The 24697-nt window shown below is 38.3% G+C and overlaps 5 protein-coding genes and 1 pseudogene across 5 annotated transcripts; 2 read left to right on the top strand and 4 right to left on the bottom strand.

Moving 5' to 3' along the window:
• Positions 1-2080: 2080 nt before the first annotated feature.
• On the bottom strand, positions 2081-3467 carry LOC137724581 (uncharacterized; annotated as a pseudogene).
• Positions 3468-6801: 3334 nt separating this feature from the next.
• Positions 6802-11236, top strand: LOC137726741 (LRR receptor-like serine/threonine-protein kinase FLS2). The gene is made up of 2 exons (XM_068465692.1): positions 6802-10355; positions 10651-11236. The coding sequence occupies exons 1-2, from the start codon at positions 7220-7222 to the stop codon at positions 10989-10991; spliced, it is 3477 nt and encodes a 1158-aa protein (XP_068321793.1). The 5' UTR covers positions 6802-7219; the 3' UTR covers positions 10992-11236.
• An 84-nt stretch (positions 11237-11320) lies between these two features.
• On the bottom strand, positions 11321-12277 carry LOC137723749 (uncharacterized). The gene is made up of 2 exons (XM_068462943.1): positions 12218-12277; positions 11321-12107 (listed from the first exon to the last, which is right to left on the bottom strand). Exons 1-2 carry the CDS (start codon positions 12275-12277, stop codon positions 11454-11456), a joined length of 714 nt encoding a protein of 237 aa, XP_068319044.1. The 3' UTR covers positions 11321-11453.
• Positions 12278-13284: 1007 nt separating this feature from the next.
• LOC137724484 (chlorophyll a-b binding protein 3, chloroplastic-like) lies at positions 13285-14322 on the bottom strand. The gene has a single exon (XM_068463223.1). The coding sequence runs from the start codon at positions 14252-14254 to the stop codon at positions 13457-13459; it is 798 nt and encodes a 265-aa protein (XP_068319324.1). The 5' UTR covers positions 14255-14322; the 3' UTR covers positions 13285-13456.
• A 1644-nt stretch (positions 14323-15966) lies between these two features.
• On the top strand, positions 15967-16917 carry LOC137724482 (chlorophyll a-b binding protein of LHCII type I, chloroplastic-like). Its single transcript, XM_068463221.1, has one exon. The coding sequence runs from the start codon at positions 16032-16034 to the stop codon at positions 16824-16826; it is 795 nt and encodes a 264-aa protein (XP_068319322.1). The 5' UTR covers positions 15967-16031; the 3' UTR covers positions 16827-16917.
• A 516-nt stretch (positions 16918-17433) lies between these two features.
• LOC137726552 (probable starch synthase 4, chloroplastic/amyloplastic) lies at positions 17434-23914 on the bottom strand. Its single transcript, XM_068465485.1, has 16 exons — positions 23626-23914; positions 23266-23497; positions 23125-23173; positions 21658-22756; positions 21525-21576; positions 21178-21300; positions 21030-21105; positions 20753-20937; positions 20470-20664; positions 20303-20374; positions 19381-19590; positions 19095-19220; positions 18619-18768; positions 18471-18532; positions 18308-18383; positions 17434-18110 (listed from the first exon to the last, which is right to left on the bottom strand). The coding sequence occupies exons 1-16, from the start codon at positions 23775-23777 to the stop codon at positions 17934-17936; spliced, it is 3036 nt and encodes a 1011-aa protein (XP_068321586.1). The 5' UTR covers positions 23778-23914; the 3' UTR covers positions 17434-17933.
• Positions 23915-24697: the final 783 nt, after the last annotated feature.

The following is a 24697-nucleotide window of genomic DNA, read 5'->3' as shown; positions in this document are numbered from 1 at the left end:
TTTAAATTTATACATGAAATCTATGAACTAAATGATGCACCTGTCGTCAATAAAAATGAGCACGTTTATTAAGGCTTAAGTAATAATTCAATCATCAACTTTCATGTCATTCAATTCATAAAATTTTATCTATAAATTTAGTCTCTCTAATATTATTTTTTTATATGATGCATAGCAAATCGAGATATTATTTCTTAATTTGTAATAAATTATGTTATTTATTTTATTTTTATAGTTACTTATTAGACAAGAAAATTAAGTATTTTTTTATATATTTTTATTTCTTGTTAAGGCTTTAAGTTATTTTCTCTAATTAAGCAAAATATAATTTAAGGTTTAGAAGATTTTTGTAATATTATTGTTGAGTATTGCTCTTTAAAGAAGCAAGACTTTTTTGCAGTTCCTCCCTTTTTATGTGTGTCTGTTTCATGCAATTGTTGTTATTGTTGTGTGCGCTTCCAAATCCGCATCACTTTACCTACAAAAACAATGACCAGATTGGATGGTTATTAATAATTGGTTTTTGAAGTAAAAACAAAATTCAAGGGCTTCGCACAAATCAGGTTTGCACTATGTTCAGCTTTTTTTTTTGGCAACGTTATATAACTTGATTTACAAGAGACACGCAAAGCGAGATATCATAAGTCAAATTTGAGTTTTTGGGTAAGAATTTTTATTTAAAAAAAATTAGATCTTCAAATTAAACAATCAAAGCAATGACCGTCATGTAATTACAAGTTTCAAGCAAGACAAACCTATACTTTTTTTTTTATTATTATCTACACTGAAGAAGAGGAGGTGAGCTTAGTCTCCCTTGGGCTTGCAATAATGTGATTCAAATTCATCTTTGGTGAGAATTGAATCTAAGACATCTCACTTATAAGTAAAAAGAAATACAGAGAACGGTAGTACTAAGTGCCTACCTATACTGTTTGTTAAGTTTAACTTGTAACGAATTAGCTCTTAACTTTTACTTTTAACCTCGTAACCTTTCTCTCTCTAAGAAAAAAAAAACTTTCAAAGAAACAATCCTAGCCGTTGACCCCCATCTTTTGGTTTTAGGGTTGGTTACAATTTATTTTATGTCTTCTCTCTTTTCCTTTCCGTTCTGGTTGTGGTAGTTCTCTCGTTCTGTTCAGAAGAGCCTTTGTGATTGTGGTCATTCTATTGTTTTTTCGAGAAGAGTTGTTATGGTTATGGTTGTGAACCTCAAATCCTAAAGCGACACCTATTGTTCTAATATGAGGTGATGATTTTAGGATGCTAGAGTTTGTTGGAAGTGATTCATGGCAGGACTTCTTTACTGACAATAGCAAAAATCACCAGCGGATGGTGCGGTCCTTTTTTCATGCTGCTTTAGTTCTTTGGCTCGCAATTTACGTTTAGTCCTCGTGGCAAGGCTTTAGGGTTAGGACTAACAGTCCTCCATGGCTGAGGAATTTTATTACACATTTGATGAGTTTGCAATTGTGAAGTTGGTGCATGTTTGGCCTTTTGGATTACTCTAAGTATCCCATTTGACATGCTTATTTTATGTATGTTCAATTGATCATGTTCTTAATGAAATTTCTTAACCTCGCAATCAAAATACTTCATATTTTGTCATGGAAATTTGAAATTTTAACTCTCATTAATCATTGCTAAATTTTTTTTTAAATTTTTTTTTTTTTTTATATATATAAAAGCAACAGTGGGAATGAGCCTGAAAGGAAAATTGCACACAGAACTTCATGCACATGAGTGAATAAAACAAGCCACTTGAACACATTACTAGACTTTAAATACAGTACTTTCTTCGTTTAATTCTTTATTTTGATTTTGTATTACTTATTTCCTTCTTCTTTTTTTCTCAGTGTTTATTACTAAGTTGACTCCAACCGAATCTCATTACATATAAATATCAACCGTCAAGCAATACATCACAAATACAAGCCAAGAGAAAGTGACAAAGTCATCATACTTTAACGAAATTGCATATTCTAGCCAAGTTTAAGCATAACTATCTCTGCCTCTGGATTTCAACACTTCAACTAAGCTCAAGCTTCGCAGAGTAAACTAATAGACAAACAGTATGTTACTATCAGATATAGACGCAATCACCAAAACCTGCAATATATATATAACAAGCAAATTTTGTTAGAATCATAGCAGTGAGGTAAAGGAAAACAAAAATATTAGATTATGCAGTGTGTTATAGTAAACAAATTGGCTTACTTGGATTCGTCACGACGACGAGGCCAGCGCCATTGAAGTCGCAGTTGTAGTATCCGTCGGCCTTATAGTAAATTCATGGCAATTGAGGCATGGCTTATCAGTGTATTTGGCCAAAAACATGAACCATGCTTTTGTATCTTGCTGCAATCTTTCGATATTCCACAACTGAAGTCTACGATTTCTTGCAATGCAGAGTCTGGGATTCCTGGCTTAGCCACACACCAAAAAAAACATCTTCGACTGATCTGAATGATTTCATCGATTTGAGATTTTGGATTAAACGAGTTATGTTTTTGGGAGGGAGAAATTAGACTTTGATTAATTACCTCCTTTTTCTGTGGCAGTGGAGGTCCTGATCCTCCTGCCAAATAATAAGGGATAGGAAAGCACAAAAATGAAGTTAAACAAATATTTTGCAATGAATGTAATGGAAAATACTGGGCACTTCTTACTTACATGTCAATCACAGTTTGATATGCGCGCATAAATTTTAATTTTTGAGGTTTTAATAAATTTTTCTTTATGCATTCTTAATCTTTTTGGGTTTTATAGTATGTCAAACAGAGGAGTTGAAAGTGTCCAAATGCAAAAATTATTATGGACACATACCACTCACAAATACTCAGCTGGCCTAGTAATTAATCTGTAAAAATGGTATAGCCCCAAAATGTTTTGTTGGAAAGAAAGTTCTAAAATTGAAACAAACTAAACTATTTATATTTGTCTATATTAAATAATGTGAAATTGAAATGGCCTACTTTTATCTGTCAAGGAAATGAGACCAGTATTGGTAAAATTGCAATTCCATTGGTTTCTTCTCATCTTTTGGTAGCAAGGATTCATCGCTTATGAGGAATGGTGCACTGGTGTATCTGGATAAAAGCAAAAGCCTTCTTTCACCGTTGGGCTCCAGTCTACGTAACTGCATGCATAATCCGCTGCTGAATCTAGGGTTTCTTGTTGTGCTGCAGGATTTGCCACACACCATGCAGATTAATTATATTCTAATTAAATTAATCTAAGAATTTGTTCATTGTTATGAAAATATGGTTTTCATGCTGGCTTACCTGTGCATTCACCAGCATTGAAATCTCTCATGCAAGAATACTGAAGTCATGGATTATATATAATTAGGCTATTTTGGCGAGAGAGGATTATAATTATTAGTTTGGCCAAAACACCTTTTTAGTCCCTTCACAAAGTCGCACTTTCGTCCTTTTATTTTCAGTTACATCCAATTTGGTATTCGTCATTGATAGATATTTTTACTACCTACAAAAGTAGGGATAAAAATACATAAAATACTTGCAAGAGAACAATATAGTTGTAGTATAAACGGCCCAAGCATGGTCGTTTCCGCATGAATTGAATGAATAATTTATGTAAATACCAAATCTTAATTAATTATTTGAAAACAAAGTTTGGAAGAGGTTGATTTTATGACATATAATATTAAAAACGAATTTTAAATTAAACAATTATATAAATTGACAAAGTAAAGAAAACAAAAGAGAACGTTTTGAAAACCAAATTGTAAAAGCCTAGGGTTCCGCCGTCCCCTTAACAATTCTGTGTAGATTTACCAATTACTTATGAATTACACATGCAACTTTGAGGATTAGGTTTTCTTTATGCATATTCTACTTGTGGCATTCAAGTTAGAATGTATATCAAATATGCAATTCGTCTGTGGCATTCAGATCAAATATAAACATACATGACTCATTAAGTTTTGTGAAAACCCTTTGAAAAACCATGCAACGCCTAAGACGTTGCATTCGCCCTAGGTGAAATTACAACTATCAATCACTAGAAGCAATACTCAATTCCCCGGTGGCATTCCGACAGAATTGCATCCGATTACTTATCTAAACATCCTAATGGTAGCTAAGCATTAAGATATAGAGACAATTTAAAGCACATTGATTAATAATTCAAAGCATACATGTATAATCAGAAGCAATTAAATAAAAACTATATATTCGTACTAAAGCTCAAGGCATCGCCCTATCAAACGAAAATTAGTTACAAAGAATCATAAAACACAAGGAATCATATTGAAATAGAAAAAGATAGAAAACACCTTGAAAATACAAAGCGTCAAAGCCTAGCTAAATTCTCCACGTATGTTCTATTTAACCCTAATGGCTAAATATCTTATTTATACTAATACAAAGTAAAATCCTTACTAGAAAAGGTCTCCTAAAAACTAGGAAACATAATAGAATAAGATAATTAGGAAATAAAAGGTTTCCTATTTGAACTGAAATTCGGACTTCTCAGATAATTGGATTTTTGACCAACCAAATCAACTCCGATTTGATCCCAAAAGGTCTTTTTTCAAAGCTTGAGACGTCTCCTACAAATCATCAGAAGGAATCTTCCTCAAAATATGCCATATTGACCTTCAAAATGCCCAAAACGTCCAGAAACATCAATCTAAGAAAGTTGCGCGCTGGGCCTTAATTTCATCGCCACGGTCAAACGGTCTGGTAGAAAAATATGGAATTTTGATACAATCATCTTGAAAGACTCATTAACATCCTCTAATTAGAATCACTCCAAAATTCATCCGTTTATTCACTTTTTGCTCCAGAGGAAGTCGAATGTCCTACATTGGAAATATATAACAAAGTATCAAAATTCTACCAAAATAACCAATAAATTAATAATAAGATTAGGGTAAAATATATGATATAATATGGACTCATCAGTCAACTCCGTTAATTCTTTGTAGATCGGAGGTAATTTTGACGGATTTCATACAAGAAATCAATAGAAGTTGACGGATGTACTCAAACTGGAAAAAGGTTGGAGCATGGACCAAATTCATTGCAATTGAAAATACAGCGACGAAAATGTAGCTTTATGAAAATTATAGGAAAAGGGGAAAGTTTACAAATGTAAGATGCTGCATAGAGTTATGAAAATAAAAAGGAAAAACTACTTTTGCCGCTTAAGATCAAATGGAAGAATCTCGATCTTACCTGAGAAGAACAGAAGAAGAATAGAAAAAAATAGGACATGGCAGAGCTAACTCAGCCGTTTTTGCTGTACTATGTGAGCTAGTCTAACTCTGTGATGGAATTCATATAGAGGGGAGATGAGTTACTTGTATAAGTTACAATATGATGTGCTCCACTTAGTCCAGATTGCAGGAAGTTTGGCATGACAGTACTTAATTTGAGGCCACCTGCGGCACAGTTTCTTTGCTTTTTTTCTTGGTCATACAGCTGTTTTTATCGGTTACTAGATATTACAAGAACCCAAGGGTCCAATTTTTCATGAGGTTTTGCCCTTTTTCCTTTAAAACTAGTGCAATCTTAGATAATGCTTAGGATTATGTTGATACGTGAAATTAATTACTTGTTCCAGGCTTCAAGCTATCTCATTTATAAAGAGAATCTGAGCAGATTTGGAGAGTCGGTGGAAAAAGATGGGAAAGCATCCGAATTTGTGTTCCTTTTTTGGAACTGTGGCATGTATACAGTTGGGATAGCCTGCACGCACTGCAACCAGTAGCAAGAACAGGTGGTTACGCCTCTAGTGATCACAGAGAAACAATAAAACTTTGAGTTGTTACTGTGATGACATATGTGTGTGTCTGATGTTATTTATAAATTGGAGGCCAACGGATGAGATGTTTGTTGGCGAAATGAATTTAAAGCAATGGATTGCAAATTCTTTAATTCGAGATCATGCAGTGGTTGAAGTTGTGGATGCTGATTTACTTGGGACAGAACCGTGAGCAGGAGGGATTGCATATCATCCACTATAGGATTAGCTCTACCTTGTTCTGCAGAGTTGCTGGAGGAGAGGATTGACATGAAAGACGCTGGTTGCTGTTTTTATATTGGCAAATTGATTGGTTTGGTTCTTCTAGTGATGAGGATGTTTGGAAAAAATGTACTCCTCTAGTCGAATAATCACTATTTGGCCCATCAGTATTGGTTGGTCAGGACAGTGCTTCTACCATTTGCATCCGAGTTTCAATCTCTTCTCGTAAATTAGAGTACCTAGGACTATGACTTGTATAACAAACAGTACATTTTGCAACATGCAGGCTTAATTAACCTCCTTAACAAATCTTGAGGGAATCTCAATCTTCAATAATCCAACCATCACTTGCTTCAGCTAGGCTTAAATCCACCGTCCGTGACTGCATATGTACTTGTACTAATCTTTTCAGCACACCAATTCACCAACCAATTAATAAAACGCAACTTCTAATTAGGCATAGAAATCCAACTCATTACTTTGGCTTTTATATGCTAGTTGTGCGCAATGCGCACACGGTGTTTGGTCGAAACCGCGTCAGAACCATAATCTGCTCAGTTTATAGAACTGGGAATTCAGACTCCCAGTAGAGTCCCAATCACAAGAGGCCCTATAGTCTTGTATTCGAGTGCCAGAACGAAAGGGGAATACTGTCAACCAGATTTGTCAAACTTAATTTGGTATGAAAGTTTCACGTGTTTCCTTACTTGAAACAAAGGAAATCGTGAATTTAGAAAGTCGGTAAATTTTGGCCATGTTTACTCAGGTAATGAATTACGGTTTATACTGTAGAATCCATATACTTAATATTTCAAATATGTTGGTAAACACGTGGAGAGTCAAGAATCAAAATAATTATGACCCTCATGTGCTAGTAAATATGTAATAATTCGAATGTTAATTCCAGATAAGTAAACATGCGAAATATCTCAGATTTTGCGTAGTAGTGAGCTAGCCTTTCCGGATATATATACTTCCTGATAAGTAAACACGTGGGTAGGCAGCTAGCCTTTTCGGATTTATATACTTTCTGAGTGTACAAGTAGAGAGGTTGGTGGTAGGGTTTGGTCCAACTGGGTTGAGTTCAAACTTCAAAGTCAAATTGTACTTCCTTTGATCATATGTAGTTTAACAAAGTTCACTTAATTAATTGTGGGGGGCACTGATTAGTCGAAAAGCTTGTGTATAAAAGGCATTATCCTCACTTGAAAGCTTATCTTATACAAAAATGGTGTCTCAGAGATTGAGTTTGGTCATAGTCTTACTCTGTTCTGCTCTACTTACTGTTCTTTCGGCTCAGCCAAGCTTGGAGGTTGAAGTTGAGGCCTTGCATGAATTCAAGAAATCCATCGATGCTGACCCCAATGGAGCACTTGCAGACTGGACAGAGGCAAATCATCACTGCAATTGGTCTGGTGTTGCCTGTGGCCCTTCCACAAATCGTGTCATTTCGATTTCCATGTATGACAAGCAGCTCAGCGGTCAGATATCACCATTCCTCGGAAACATCTCAGGCCTCCAGGTTCTTGATTTAACTTTAAATTCATTCACTGGACATATTCCAGCTGAGCTGGGGCTTTGCTCCCAACTCTCTGAACTTATTTTGTATCAAAATGCTCTTTTGGGTCCAATTCCGCCAGAGCTAGGCAACCTTGGAAATCTTCAGGCATTAGATTTAGGTGATAACTCTTTAACTGGAAGCATCCCGGAGAGCATTTGCAACTGCAAAAACCTGTCACAGTTTGGTGCCAATTCTAATAATCTCACCGGAAAAATCCCATCAAACATAGGAAATCTTGTTAATCTTCAGTTCTTCGCGGTGTATCGCAACAACTTGGTAGGCTCAATACCTGCTTCCATTGGTAGGTTGAGAGTTTTGAAAGCTCTAGATTTAAGTCAAAACCAGTTGTCAGGTGTAATGCCCAGAGAGCTAGGGAATTTGTCAAATTTAGAAATGCTTCTCTTGCTTGAGAATTCCTTTTTCGGGAATATCCCTAGTGCACTAGGTCGTTGTAAGAAGCTTGTTAATCTTGAACTCTATGACAATCAGTTCACCGGAGGCATTCCTTCTGAACTTGGAGATTTGCTCAACCTAGAAACATTGAGATTGTACAACAATAGGCTAAATTCCACAATCCCACTTTCCATTTTTCAGTTGACGTCCTTAACCCATTTAGGACTTTCACAGAATGAGTTAACCGGAACAATACCAGCCGAGATTGAATCTTTAAGATCATTGCAAGTGCTGACCCTGCATTCCAACAAGTTCACCGGTGAGATCCCTTCATCCTTGACAAGCCTGACAAATCTAACATATTTGTCAATGGGCATCAATTTCCTAACCGGGGAGCTTCCATCAAATATCGGGTTGCTTTATAATCTGAAAAACCTGACCATGAACAGCAACTTTCTTGAGGGATCCATTCCATCAAGTATCACCAATTGTACACATCTTTTAGTTATAAGCTTAGCTTACAACAGAATAACAGGAAAAATTCCACAGGGGCTGGGGCAGTTACCAAATCTTACTTTCCTTTCGTTTGGATCAAATAAACTGTATGGAGAAATCCCAGATGACCTCTTCAATTGTACAAGCCTAAAAACTCTAGATTTGGCCATGAACAACTTTAGCGGTTTGCTGAAACCAGGAATTGGAAAACTCTCAAATCTCAGGCTTTTTAATGCCGTCTCAAATTCATTTGTCGGGCCAATTCCACCAGAAATTGGCCAATTAAGCCAACTTATCCTCCTTTCACTCGCTGAGAATAGCTTTTCGGGTCCAGTTCCACCACAGTTATCTAAGCTCTCTCAGCTCCAAGGCCTTTCCCTGCACGACAATGCTTTAGAAGGAGCCATACCTGAGGAAATTTTTAAACTGAAACAGCTAACCAATCTTCAGTTGCAACACAATAAACTGAAGGGTCCAATTCCAGATTCTGTGTCAAAACTTGAGTTGCTTTCATACTTAAACCTCGGGCATAATATGCTCAATGGTTCCATTCCAAAAAGCATGGCTCACCTTAATCGGCTGACAACCCTGGATCTCTCTCACAACCATCTCTCGGGATCCATTCCTGGATCAGTGGTCTCAAGCATGAGAAGCCTGCAGATATATCTGAACTTCTCATACAATTTCTTGGATGGCACCATTCCGGATGAGCTTGGTAAGTTGGAAATGGTACAAGCCATTGACATTTCCAACAATAATCTCTCTGGAATCATTCCCAGAACAATAGAAGGCTGCAAGAACTTGTTCTCTTTTGATCTATCGGGGAACAAACTTTCTGGTTCAATTCCAGTTGAAGCTTTTGCTCAGATGGACATCCTCACAAGCTTGAATCTTTCAAGGAACAACTTAGATGGTGAAATCCCGGAAAAGTTATCAAATCTGAAGCATCTTAGTTCCCTTGACCTTTCTCAAAATCATCTGAGGGGCATTATCCCTGAGAACTTTGCCAATCTTTCCAGCTTGAAGCACTTAAATGTCTCTTTCAATCGACTTCAAGGCCATGTTCCAGACAGTGGAATATTCAAAAAAATGAATGTGTCCAGCTTGATGGGGAACCCAGATCTCTGTGGTAACAAATTTCTCAAGATATGCAAGAAAAGTTCACACCGGCTGTCCAAGAAAACCAAGTTTATCCTGTTGGTGCTTGGATCTGCTTCTCTACTTCTGGTTCTAGTGCTCAGTATTCACATCCTCCGCCGCTTCACCAACTCACGTAGACCAGAAAAGCTTGAGGATCCAGAATATGAGTATGCTTCAGCATTGACCCTCAAGAGGTTTGATCAAAAGGATTTAGAAAATGCCACCGGTTCCTTCAGCAAAGATAATATTATAGGTGCAAGCAATTTGAGCACTGTGTACAAGGGTGAACTAGAAGACGGGCAGATGGTAGCCATAAAGAGATTGAATCTGCAGTACCAGTTCTCTGTCGAGTCTGATAAATGCTTCAATAGAGAAATCAAGACACTGTCCCAACTACGGCATAGGAATTTGGTGAAGGTACTCGGTTATGCATGGGAGAGCATGAAGTTAAAGGCCTTGGTCCTGACGTACATGAAGAACGGGAACCTGGACAGCATTATACATGAAGATGAGTTGAATAATTGGAAATGCACATTATCTGAGAGAACCAACATTTTAATTTCGATAGCAAGCGGATTGGATTACCTGCATTCGGGTTATGATTTTCCGATTGTTCATTGTGACTTGAAGCCTTCTAACATATTGTTGGATGATGACTGGGTGGCCCATGTGAGTGATTTCGGGACGGCTAGAATGTTGGGTGTTCATCTCCAGGACGGGAGTAGCCTTTCCTCAGCATCAGCTTTCCAAGGAACAATTGGCTACCTGGCACCAGGTGACCTTTTTTAGTCTTGCCCTAAATTCCAACCTTAAACAATGAAAGTTATAACTCATCTCCATTGCTTATATTTTATATGCTGATAGTGTTCATGCAAATATGCAGTCAATCGGTTGGAAACAACTTACACCGGACTTTTCTTTTCAATTTCTGAAACTAATATTCAAAGCAAATACATTCATCTCTCTTTCTCCTTTTTTTAGTCTTGCTCTAAATTCCAACTTTAATATGTCTCAAAATACAATGTTATCGCTTTCCATGGTACTCACCAGCTTAAAACATGCATCTGCAGAATTTGCATATATGAGGAAAATCACAACTAAGGTCGACTTATTCAGCTTTGGTATAATAGTGATGGAGCTGCTGACAAAGAAAAGACCAACAGGACTTATGGAAGAGAATGGGCTGCCAGTGAGCTTGTCTCAACTTGTGGAGAAAGCCGTTGCAAATGGAAGAAAGACACTTCTTCAAGTTCTGGACCCTATGCTAGCTTCAAATATCTCAACGGAAGGGGAGAAAATTGCAGAAGAGCTACTTAAGATAGCCTTGCTTTGCACTAACCCGGATCCTGACAACCGACCTAACATGAATGAGGTGTTGACCGCCCTTCTGAAGCTGAAAAGGGAAACATAGTACAACCACCATGGTGATTATATTTCACAGTTCAATAAATGTTGAATCAGTTTCAGCGATGGAAGATAGGAAGAATAACGTTGTCTCATCGTGCAATAGTTATTGTGCAATGAAACGTATAAATTTCTTATATGTTCCACAGACATATTCAAGTTTCACAATGTTTTGTAGAATCGAACTCTGATGTATTAAATTCCATTTGAAGTATGGCAGTCACTTGGATGCCAAAAGAACATTTGCCAATAAAAATTGGGTTGAAAGATTGAAAAACAACCGAATTTGATGAAGAAAGATTGGATCTTTCACTTAATTGTTGCATAAACCATAAAATTATGAATACATGTAAACAACAGTTAGGAAAAACGAATTACATTACTTTATGCTAAGAAATTTAGATTTATGCAGGAATTTTTACAGTTAAAGACAGAGAATAAGATAGAGAGTAAAGTTTCGGTGCCTTGATCAATCTGTTGGGGGAGGATCTTTGACCAAAAAATCCCCAACAGTCGAAGGGAATTCCAAGCCTCCAAAACCATGATCAGCACCATCAGAAACAAAAGCAGCTTTTCCCAAAAGCAAATGTGCCAACCTGAAAGGTTCAATACTCCCCTCCCCACCACCATTCATAAAGCACTTAATCCAACCCTCCAACCTCTCCATTTCTTTCCCACACTTCGGCCCCTTCACCCCAACAATCTTCTCATAAAACCCGCCTTGACAACGACAAGAACCACCACCACAACAATCACCCCTTTCTTCCTCTCCTCCTTCACAATTAGACAAACCCAAGAGTTCAATTAACTCTCCAATATCGCCGGTTGCATAATTTTCGGTGTCATTGATGGTTTCGGGTTGATGCAGGGCACTCGTTTGAGGTGGGTTTTGTTGGGTTGGTGGGAAAAGTAGGGAGCATGAGAGGAATGCTTCTGGAGGTTCACCACTCTCTTGCAATGCGTTTAAGCTCTGATTGTTGTTGTTATTGGACTGGTCAAAGGGGAGATATAATGGTGAGCTTAGTGATTCCTCTTCTGTTAAAAGCTTGTTGCTTTGTAACAATGGTGATGGTGAAATACTGGATTTTTTTTCTGGGTTGTCTAATTTCAGTCTCTTCTCAACCTATGGAATTAAATACCAAGAAAATAAAAATAAATTCAAGACCAAGAAACACACTAAACTAAATCCATAAATTAATTTAAAAAATCTGGGAAACAGAGAAATAGATGAACCTGTTTCAGGGAGGAGAAGAAATTGGAGTGCAGAGACGCTGGTGACCGTCCATCTTTCATGTTTGACTTGTGTTTCAGAGGGTTTGTACTTGATAGCTTATATAGTACCGATAAAAATAAATAAATAAATAAATTGCTAGGCAGACTGCAATTTGTAACTAACCTTTATATCATCTCTCAAATACATCTGGTGGCAAGTCACGGTTATCCACTCTTTTTGGAGGCCAAAAATACTTACAGAGGTATTTCAGTCTCCTCCTAACCACAAGTCTGACTTCCACACCAGCAGCGGGTTTCGAAAAATTTTAGGATGTCAGGAACACGGACAGAAATTCGAAGTGTCATAGTACAATTGATTAATTATTATTATTATTATTATTATTATTATTTTTAAGTTTCTATAACCAATTGTAAAGTCACTTTGTATTGCGAGCTATATTCCTGGCACACTAAAGAATCTATCTCTACTTAATGTAGTTTAAAAAATATAGTCTCCCTGACAACACCCATAGAAAAAATGTAATCGCAACTAATTAAATGGTAATGTTAGGGAGGTAGACAAAATTTTGAAAATTAAAGGACATAGAAGTTAATAATTACTTTATTACTTAATTGTTGATAAATATGTTCGTTCTTATTGATGACACATCATTAAATTTGCAAATTTTATTTACAAATTTAGTCTCCTTAAAATTACCCTTATCTAGCTAAATTCGTTACGCAGTGCCCTCTGCTCCGAATCACTTAACAATAACAGTACAGTAAGATTTTTTTTCCAAGAGGATATTTTAACCTTTTTCATCATTTTTAGAAGGACATTAGCATTAGTGAATTAGATAATAAATTGTTAAGATGATGAAAATCAGTGGAATGAAACTCACACCATAATGCATAAACATAATTGCAGCATGCGTTATCTTAAACTACATTAATCCAGGTGGAAACAAGAGTAAGGAGCAAGTTACATTGTAATAGCCAACTAGTAACTTAAACCGCATTTGCTCGAACGTTGTAACTTAAATTAGTTTAGAATATCCTCCAAATAAACAAACGGCAGATAAATTGACAAATGTTGAAATTTACTCCATTCAAAATTCAGCATCACATAAATAGATAATTCACATTTTTATGCACTAGGGTTCGCCCACCAATCTACAACATGAACAAATTTTCCCCACTCAAATCCACACTCAATTAAAGGAATTCACAACATTTCTTCAACACTTCTCATACTCTCAATCACTTTCCGGGTACAAAGTTTGTGGCGTAGTTCCAGGCATTGTTGGCTACTGGGTCTGCAAGGTGGTCGGCAAGATTCTCCAATGGTCCCTTTCCGGTGACGATGGCCTGGACAAAGAATCCGAACATGGAGAACATGGCCAACCTTCCATTCTTGAGCTCCTTCACCTTGAGCTCGGCAAAGGCTTCTGGGTCGTCAGCAAGGCCCAAGGGGTCGAAGCTTCCGCCGGGGTAAAGGGGGTCGGTCACCTCTCCGAGGGGTCCGCCGGCGATTCTGTATCCCTCAACTGCTCCCATCAACACAACTTGTGTAGCCCAGATGGCCAAGATGCTCTGTGCATGGACCAAGCTAGGGTTTCCCAAGTAGTCGAGACCGCCCTCGCTGAAGATCTGGGCTCCGGCCTTGAACCACACAGCCTCACCGAACTTGACACCGTTGCGGGACAAGAGCTCAGGGAAAACGCATCCAAGAGCTCCGAGCATGGCCCATCTGGAGTGGATCACCTCAAGCTCACGGTTCTTGGCGAAGGTCTCTGGGTCGGCTGAGAGTCCAGCGGTGTCCCAGCCGTAGTCACCGGGGAACTCGCCCTTGAGGTAGCTTGGGGGCTCACCGGAGAATGGGCCCAAGTATTTGACTCTGTCAGGGCCGTACCAAGGGCTGCCAGAGGAAACTTGTTTGGTAGCAGTTTTCCTCATGGAAACTCTTCCGTTTCCGAAAAGCTCAGTGGCTCCCGGGGAAAGTTGCACGGCTTTGCCGGCGAAGGTTGGGGAGGAGAGAGCCATTGTGGAAGCAGCCATGGTTGAGAGAGAGAATTGAGGCTTGATCGATGGTTGAAGTTTGAGAGTGGTGACTGATGGTTGGTGAAGTTAATTTGGTACGTATTTATGGTGCGTCTGCTATCGAAGCCATTTATCTTATGCTATCTAAAGCTTTAATCTCATTGGACTGCCAAGATTTTTCTCTTGTTTTCGTTTGCCACATGTCTGTCTCTGTAATCCACCACGTCCTCAAATTCAATCCCTGGCTTATAACCAATGTGCCACTGACACTCTCCCTAACAATCTTGAAAAAAATCTACAAGCTGGTACGTTGGAGAAATTTTTTACTTTCTGAAACACGGACGGGTAGTATATTATGCGTTATATATAATGAAAAGTTGCATCTTTTAAATTCTTAATTTTTTATACAAATATTTAATCACTTGTATAAAAACACGTAGTTTACTAACTCATATTTTGATCACATTGAAAAAAAATTGGTACGTTGGTGCGTTCGATAAGATATAATATGAATTATGGTAAAATAAAATTGTAAAAAAAAAGTAATTAATATCGCTGGAGTGCTACAGATGGGCGTCGTGAGAATGCCTTATCAACGTCTGTCGAATATGTTAGGGTTGATTATATGGTAATTAATTTTCATCCTTCAGAAAAAGGTTAATGAAAAATCGAGCGGTAGGCAGAGGGTGTGAGAGAAAAATATCTCTGCAGAAGAAGAAAAAATCTTTGTGATAATCTTGGTCCACTTCCCAACTTTTTTTCACGAACCAGATTAAACTTTGGATGCAAGCCATTATACCAAAACTAACGGTATTTTTTTTTTGAGAGTCTGGCCGGTCGATATTCATTTAATGTTATTGATATTGTCTTAGTTTAATCACTTATTATTAGGTATGAGTTTTATCACAAATGATTTCGTTGATATTACAAGTGAAAACTCACATATGTTTATATATTATTTTATCTAATATGAGTCTATGACCGATCGATGTGAGATCTTATTTTGAAAAAAAATACATACAATGTGAAGTTGTCTCCTATTAAAGTACGAAACATGATTTCAGAACAAAGGGTTATCGTGAAAATTCTGCACCTGGCTGTAGAAACATATAATTTGACTAGTTTTTATTTTTTATTTTCTTATTAATTTGGCTAGTTGATTGGCAGCCATTGGAAGTTGCTTCATTCATTCATGGCTAGCAATGCAGCAATATTCTGAGAGGTTCAGAATTTGGAAACACGTAGGTGTACATTTGCATGGTAGAATTAGGGTTTGGTCCTACAGAGGAAATCCTCTACCATCTCCAAGCACAGAAAGCTTATCCAATTGGAAAAATTGGCAATGCTGGATTGGACAAACTAGTGGTGCCCATGCATTAATTATTGTCTTTAGATTATTCAAACACTGAATAGAGATCCACTACAAATCAATCAGCTAATCTAGACCATTGAAATTGAATCTGATGATTTTATTAACTTCTAATGATGGCCTACCTCGTCACATAAATCGAGGACTTCGATTTCTCATTCGCACAAACTAAAACTCGAATTTCCGGTCACTAAGGTCTCAAATTCCAAACTGTATAATCCAACGACTGTTGGTACTGGTGGTAGAGGGTGCCAACTAGACAAGGAAAATCGACCATCAAAATCTCACAACCAATGAGAATTAAGATGTTGATTTTCTAGGATAAGGGCACTGATCTATATAAGCCATGAAGTCAGTCACAACCACCCATCATCCTCTCTTCCCTCAACTGTTTTTTCCTTCTACTTGAATCACATTAGTTTTGCAATGGCTGCTTCCATGGCTCTCTCTTCCCCAACCTTCGCCGGAAAAGCCGTACAACTTTCCCCGGGAGCCACCGAGCTTTTCGGAAACGGAAGAGTGTCCATGAGGAAAACTGCTACCAAACAAGTTTCCTCTGGCAGCCCTTGGTATGGCCCTGACAGAGTCAAGTACTTGGGCCCATTCTCCGGTGAGCCCCCAAGCTACCTCAAGGGCGAGTTCCCCGGTGACTACGGCTGGGACACAGCTGGACTCTCAGCCGACCCAGAGACCTTCGCCAAGAACCGTGAACTCGAAGTGATCCACTCCAGATGGGCCATGCTTGGAGCTCTTGGATGCGTTTTCCCCGAGCTCTTGTCCCGCAACGGTGTCAAGTTCGGTGAGGCTGTGTGGTTCAAGGCAGGAGCCCAGATCTTCAGCGAGGGCGGTCTCGACTACTTGGGAAACCCTAGCTTGGTCCATGCACAGAGCATCTTGGCCATCTGGGCTACCCAAGTTGTGTTGATGGGAGCAGTTGAGGGATACAGAATCGCCGGCGGACCCCTCGGAGAGGTGACCGACCCCCTTTACCCCGGCGGAAGCTTCGACCCCTTGGGCCTTGCTGACGACCCAGAAGCCTTTGCCGAGCTCAAGGTGAAGGAGCTCAAGAATGGAAGGTTGGCCATGTTCTCCATGTTCGGATTCTTTGTCCAGGCCATCGTCACCGGAAAGGGACCGTTGGAGAACCTTGCCGACCACCTCGCCGACCCAGTCGCCAACAATGCCTGGAACTACGCCACAAACTTTGTTCCCGGAAAGTGAGAGCTCAGGAGTTGTTTTGTACTTTTGTTTGTATTGTTGTCGGTGATGTAAATTTGGCACCAAGTAGTATGGACAACAATAATTTGAACTATGTGCTACAATATGTGTCTGAAATTAACAGATTACATGGTTCAGATCCACCTAAAATCTTTCCTCCAAACTGGAATTTTTTATTTCAAAAAACCTCGATTCAATTTAGGCATAAAACTCAATCTATTCCTTTACTGGAACAACGATTTTTCTTGAGTACATACAAATACAAACATTTAGTATCGACACATGTTAGTTCGAGTGTTAATCCCACCCGTGTAAGTTTATCTTATACAACTGGTTTGAAATCCAAATAAAGAAGAAGGAAAAGTGCATAGATGACAACCCACACTTTGTTCTTCATGTCAAATCCTTAAAATGTGAATCCTAAACGAACATGCCAGTTTGAATGTTGAATTTAATTCAACAGATTAAACTGAGTGATAAACGACAGTTGATCAAATATGTGCCGGCAGGATCCGAATAAAATCATTCCGAATTTACGTGCAGTGCGAGCTCGGTTATTTTAATTTGCTTCTACGAAGGAAAAAGATACAACAATTACGAGAATAAAAGATTGAAGCGTTCAAACGACAATTAGTATTGCTCAAAATGGAGATGATTTTGAACATTTATTTGTTTCATCTCTCTTCTATATTTTGCGTATAGAAAATGACCTAAAAGGTATACAACCAACGACGGCAACAACAAAGCTTTATCCTACTAAGCGGTGTATACAGATGAGTTTTGTAATTATAGCAAGAACCTAGTCATTAGCATACAACAACTACAGCTGGTTTTATGAACAAATAAATGGCGATCGAATGTAAAAAAATGAACATTTGGACGAAGGCGCAGCGACTCTGTCGCTTCCAGCATTGATGCATAACCCTTGCAGAACTTGAACATATTCGATCTCAAGCTTCTGTTGTGCTCGCTGGTCAGATTACTTGCATTCACAACATGCATCCATATATTGAGCTTCTCAGTTTGAGCTCCAATTTGTCAGAGACGAAGTCACATTGGTTTCGCTAAATAAAGCGTCGACATGTCTGGTTTAGCGAGGTATCGCAAAGCTCAAGTGCGAGCGGCTGCCCTTGCTCTGGCCAGAGACTTGGAGTAGAGTTCTTCGTATTGTGATGCAGAAGTATCCCAACTGAAATCTATATTCATGACCTTCTGAACAAGCTGCTGCCAACTATCAGGGTTATTCATGTAGAGGTTGAATGCACGTTCCATAGCACCGTTTAATCCCTGTCGGCATTTCCAAGTCAGGATACAGCTAATCATGGACAGGGAAAACTAAAATATTGAAGTGGAGAAAAATCACGAGAATAACGGAGACAGATGATGCAAGGATGTCCTATCAAATTCCAAGCCTTGGGAACCACCGATAAAAAAGAAGAATGAAAGAAAAGAAAAACAAGAATGTGTATGTGTGTGAGATTTACCTGTTCGTCAGGAGTCAAGAATGAGTATCCATTCCGAAACTGAAGAGGTACGGTGTCATCATCAACATCAAAGACACTGCAGACAAAGTATATAAGGAATTAAGTTTACACTTCAAGGAATAACATAAATCGTTAGTAGAAGCTATTGGCATTGGATACCCACCTATCATTTAGACCACCAGTTTTTCTTGCAATGGGTATAGAACCGTATCTCATGGCTATCATCTGCCCAAGAAAAATAAGACGTTAATCCAGCAATACATAGGGACTGGTGTGCTGAAGTTTTGCACGGGTAAGAGAACAGACTTTACCTGTGTAAGTCCACAAGGCTCAAAGATAGACGGGATGATGAACATATCAGAAGCAGCGTAAATGGTATGGGAAAGAGAATCATCATACTTCAAAATCAACCGAATATGATCATGATTCGCAAAATGACTTGCAATACCCTCAAATTCCCTCTACAGTAGAAAACATGGCAAGAAACCTTTCAGTTAACGGTTCTACTAATAAGTATTTACAACCACTTGTTAATCAAATAAGCCCAACAAACACACCACAAAGAACTCAACACGCGATATTAAATTGTACTTGAACCCAGAATCTTAGTAATATATTCGATTAGAGAATAGGTATAATGTTTGATAATCCATTCATCTTAACAATATATTTATATGATAAGAGACTGCCCAGACATGTCCCTTCTTGAGCATATATAACAACATAAAAGTCTAACAGTAACGAACATAGCCAGGATATAATATCAAAACGGAAGATAGAGCAGTGCCTGAATATGATGAACTGGGCTAGAACCCAAAAGAACAAACTGTCCTCCGAGCTCCAATGTTCGATATATCGCATGTCTGATAAGATGCACACCTTTCTGTGGCACCAATCTTGTTATGCAGCCCACCTATTCAAGGAGTGATCAAACAGTTTCAACTAAGGACTAAAGTTGCTTGAGCAATCACTCATCTGGCTTACCGCTTACCGAAAATAGAATATGATGCCATTTTTTGGAGTGCCAAATATGACTCCATGTGAAAATCAAATTTAATAGAAAATCAAATTACCAATGGCCTCTTGACATCTGCCGAAGAAAGCCCCAGATTTCTTCTTAATGCTTCCTTATTTTCTGCTTTCCCCTGACGATCATTAGCACTGTACTGTACTTTGAGATATGCATCAGTGGCAGGATTCCACGCATCAGCGTCAATACCATTTAGAATTCCAACGAACTTCTTAGAATGGAAGTTTAGTGTTGAATGGAGACCATGTCCTCCCTGTGATCATAAATAAACAACTATTTTTATACAAATGGAAGTTCAAGAATATCCAATAACATGGAAGCATGAAATGATACATCAGGCAAACCATATGACTGACACAAAAATTCGACAAATTGGCTAACTACACAAGACTTTTCACCCATGGCATCTTAATCAATTTCAAGGCGGTCTACCGTAAAGTTATCTTGACTTTGTCATGAAAGTTCAAAACAGAGACCATGATATATTTTTGCACAAGTAGGGAAGAGAAATGTTGTTCTCTTTTCTCATCTGTGAAGTGTACTTATGCCCAAAAACAGAATAAAAGTGGGATATTGAGTGTCCAACAAGAAGAACCTATTGAGTAGGAGCCACATAATTTACTAGAGTCCAACACCTGATGACTTCTATATCAAAGCTCTCATAGAAAAGCACATTTTTGAAAGTTTTTCTTTCATCTTAAAGAGGGCAACATCATCTCAGCACAAATCCATAAACAAAATCATACTCAGATGTTATTACTAACGTGTCTGGAATCTGGATTACTACTTATACAAGAGAGACATATTTACTCAATTTATGACAGAAATTAACATTTGGTGAAAATAATTAGATTCTCCAGAATCAAATGTTAAAGGAAAACAATGTCTCTAGGCTGGGACAGGGCAAGCAATTGAATTTGAATCTGATATCTATAGGAACTCGTAAGTATGAGCAAAAGCCATACCTCAGCAGTCCGCACCTCTTGCGCATAGGTGGGTGATACTGTTGTCACAATATTAGAGAATACAACTGCACCCTTAAAGAGGAAAAACAAAAATGAAAATGGAATCAGGAAAGGTTTTACTGACTCCTGAAAGATGCTGGTAATAGATGAATCAACAATTGCTATACCTTAACAGCATTGATCCTATCGTGTGCTGAGTTGTCCTGCATTCTATCTGGTCGATTTAGCTGGTGGACATCAAGACCACAAGATGCCAATTCTGAAGCACGCGCAGTCCCTTGGTATTCAAAGTTGTGGCATGTAAAACATATTCTACCTGAGTTCAATCCCTTTGGAGCATATAGATCCCAGTAAAGTGGTGCCTAAGAACAGCAACAAGTCAGTCACTGAGAGAACAAAGGTGGTCAAAGACAGCCTGGTAAGAAAAATGAAGGGTTTAACGGTCCATACAATAAAAGCTGTCTGCCAATCATGGCAATGAATTATGTCTGGTTTCTTGCCAGATTGAAGAAGCAACTCAAGGGCTGCACGACTGAAAAAGGAAAATCGCTTGAAATCATCACGTTCCCCATAAAATTGTCCTCTCCAGAAGAACTTGTCAGGATGAAGAGGCTCAATAAAATAAACTGGAAGACCTGCATAATCAACACTAGAGTGAGCATCCAAGACTACAGTGAGAATCCAAGACAAAAAAAGTCATGCAAACAGAAACTTTCAATGTACGAACCTTCTACAGTGCCAACCCAGACTTTATTTTTGAATAGTCGACCATCAAAGTATGACTCCAGCACCACATCTACGGCCTGCATGTTAACGTGTAATGAGACTCAAATAGAAAAACATCTTTTCTAAGATTCATTAAGTATTCAGTTTACCATTAGGTCAGGAACATGATCGTACTGCATGCAGTCATATTTGGGAAGTATAATTTCCACAAGGTGTCCCTTCTTCTGCAGTGCTTTACCAAGACCAGCCACAACATCCCCCAAACCACCAACCTGTAAAATTAACTAGTTATGTTGATGGTATGTTTATCAAACCAAATGAAAGATCATTGAGTTGTCCCTATACATTTACACAAATGTTAATGCTTAACAAATTCCAGAATCTGAACTGCTGTAATAAAAGTTATTGTAGCTTGACAAGTAAGAAACCCCACTCGGTTATCTTAATAGAATAAAGCAAAGAAAGATACAAATGTATAAAGGCAAGCTAATCTCACCTTAGCAACTGGTGCCATCTCTGCTGCAATATGAACGACATGCAATCCTGGACTAAAAATCAACAAAGTCGCAGATTAAATAGAAGCTTAAATATGTAACCCCTTCATTCTTCTAATACTAGAACGTTCATACCTTGTTTGTGATGATGTCAGTTTGAGAAATGTAAACACAGCGTCATTCACGTTCTTTTCCTTGCATGCCATGTATGAGTCACAAATTCGTCGATCTCTCTTCCAGACCATTTCTCTCAACACCTTGGCATCATCCATTGATATTTTTTTCTCAAACAACCAACCATCGATCATAAGCAATAAACGACTCCAAAATTCCCACGGCATATCATCCACAGGTTCATCAACTGCCCTTCTCTTGCTTTCTTCTTTTAGAGTATTTAGCGTATCTTGAAATTCCTCCACAGATTCTTGATATAATTGAACATAGGAATGTATCTCTTCATCAGATCTTTGAAGCCGGTCCTCCATAAGTTTTATCTTCTGCTGCATTAGCTCATTATATTGTTGCATCTTTTCTGATGACTCTTTATAGATATTAGCTGTTTCAAGAGATTCTTCTAATTTATCAACTTTCTTTCGAATCTCCTGGTTCTGCTGTAACACGGTAATAGCTTGATCTGCCTGTTTGGTTGACTTGTCTAGCAGTAGCTGCAAACTCTCCACCTTCTCCCATAATCCTTTGCATTCGACTTTAAGATTGGATAGTTTGGAAACATCTTCCTGAGAAACTGACAATTTCAATTCCAACTCTTTCAAGGCAGACTCTAAAGTCGACCGTTGTTTTTCCAGCATTACCACTCGTTCATCCGTATTCTTCACACAGCTAAGCTCCTCCCTAAGTGCTTCTACATCATTCCTGAGGGATTGATTTTCTAATCTCAATGCATTCAGATTGGCAACAAGAACATTGATGCTAGTTCTGTATGGTACAGGAGCTTCTTCATTAAACAGCTCGTCTTCATTCTCAAAAATCTCCACCTGACCTCTTTCGACACCACCACCAGTATTAAGATTCAGATCATTCCGCATCTTATCTAACTGGTTTTCTAGAAGTTCCACCTTTATTTTTTCCTGGGCAGCTACTCTAATCCGTGCATCGGTCTCTGCCAATCTCATTTCCAAAGCATTCATCTCTCCTTGCAATGCCTCCTTCTCACCAAGAATCCTGTCAAGGTCTTCAAGCGCATTAACCCGCGCTTGGTTGAGAATATGGATATCTAAGGAAACAAAGACATACACATTTCACAAATCTAATAGAAGAGGCATAAACAGTAAGACCTGTTTGGGAATGCTTCTAAAGACTAAAAGCGCTTCTGATCACATTTGAAAAAAAAAAAAAAAAAAAAAAAAAAAAAAAAAACTTAGAAGCACTTTTACATAAGTCAACTGCTTTCTTAACTGCATTTAAAAAAAATCATGTGAATTTGTGCTAGAAATTTCGAAGTTTTCTAATAAAGGTGCTATAAATTTCGAAGTTTTCTAATAAAGGTGCTAGACGTGCTTATGCCTGGAAGTGCTTCTAACAAAAGCAGTCCCAAACGGACCATAAATGAAACCAAATGAACAGGGAAGAGTAATATCATACTTTTCTCTGCATTTCTAATCATGCCAACCAAATCCTGTGTACTATACGCCTGTAAAGCCAACGAGTAATCAAATGTATGAAAATTGAACAAATATGTATGTATGAACCCTTGAGTTTCGAAAAGCAAAGGCGATGAGTTACCGAAGGATCTGCTTGATCAGACGGAGTCAGAGCCGTCGAAATCGAATCGTCTCCATTGGCAGTGCGAGCTTCGTCATCAGATACGCTTTCAATGGGAACGACGACGCCCGCCGAAGAAGCATTTTCAGATTCGGAGTCGTCGTCGCCATTGAGCTGGAAATCTGCAGTCATCGAAGGCTGTTCGACCGAGTCTTTCTTCCTCAGTCTCTGCCTCTTATTCACGCAATAGCAACTTCACAAGTTTGAAATTGAATCAAAATCATCATCAATCACTTGATCAAGCAGATTGAACTTTGAGAATTTGATCGATAAACGAGCTCAGAGAGAAGAGGGAGAAAGAGAGGAGAGAGAGAGAGGGACCTGAGATTGCGGTGCCGGAGCTTGCAGGAAGAAGCGGGAGAGCAGTGAAATGAAAAGCGGGAGCTCGAATTTGAGCAGTGCCTGGAGGTGGAGTTGGAGCCGCTAATGGTGAGCCCCTGAGTTACGAACCAGGTCGTTAGCCTGACCGCCATTGATGATCAACTCAAGCTTTCTCTCTCCTCTTTCCGTGGAGAGAGAGACGAAGGAGTGATTTCTTTGGCACAATGAGTACTAGTTGGATTTACTATTATCTCTTTCTTCTCATCGTACGACTCGCGGTGTGTCCAAGCAGAAGCAATCTCCGGTCCAAGGAAGGTATATTCGAATCCTCTCCCCTTTTTATTTTGTTAATTTTTTATTTCATTTTTCACGGATTCATTTTTTAGACCGTTCTTTGCGTTCGATTAGTCACGCTGATAAATTACTCAATAATAATTAAAAATTATTAAAATACATATGTGAGTGTTTCTCATTTTAAAAAGTAAATTAACGTACCAAAACCACTCATTAATTTTCTATTAATTTGTTACAAGATAGCTCATATTTTAAAAAATAAAAGAAATTAAAATTTTGAATTGGATTAGTGAACAATATTGAGGAGTTGAGGTGTAGAATGTAGATGCAAAGTTGGGCGCATCACACTCTTATCCAAATCGAATGGTGATGGGTGTGGGTCATGGGAGAGAGATCATCTCCGGATTCGTTCCATTAAATCTTGTCAATCAATTAATTTGAGTTTTTGAAATTTGATCTAACAGCTAAAAACAAGGAGTTCATTTAAAAGTTATAATAATTTTAGTCGTTGAATCAAATTTCAAGAGTCTGAATTTGTTGATTGACAAGATTGATGAAAGAGATTCGGAGAAGATCCCTTTTCATGGGCCAATATCCTTATTGGGTGGCCCTTCCACAAAATTTGGAACTTAGGTCACATTACATCAGTTCCACTCGTGGGGACATTAATTGTCAACATTATTACCTTAATGGTATGAACTTGTGAAATTGCAAACATTAATTGTTACAATTAATTATCGTCATCGATGTTACCTTTTGGGGCTGAAAGTTATTAGTT

The sequence above is a fragment of the Pyrus communis genome, chromosome 2, assembly GCF_963583255.1.
Source record: "Pyrus communis chromosome 2, drPyrComm1.1, whole genome shotgun sequence".
Taxonomy (NCBI): Eukaryota; Viridiplantae; Streptophyta; class Magnoliopsida; order Rosales; family Rosaceae; genus Pyrus; species Pyrus communis.
The sequence above is the reverse complement of the archived record's forward strand: the minus strand, read 5'-3'. Positions and strand labels throughout refer to the sequence as shown.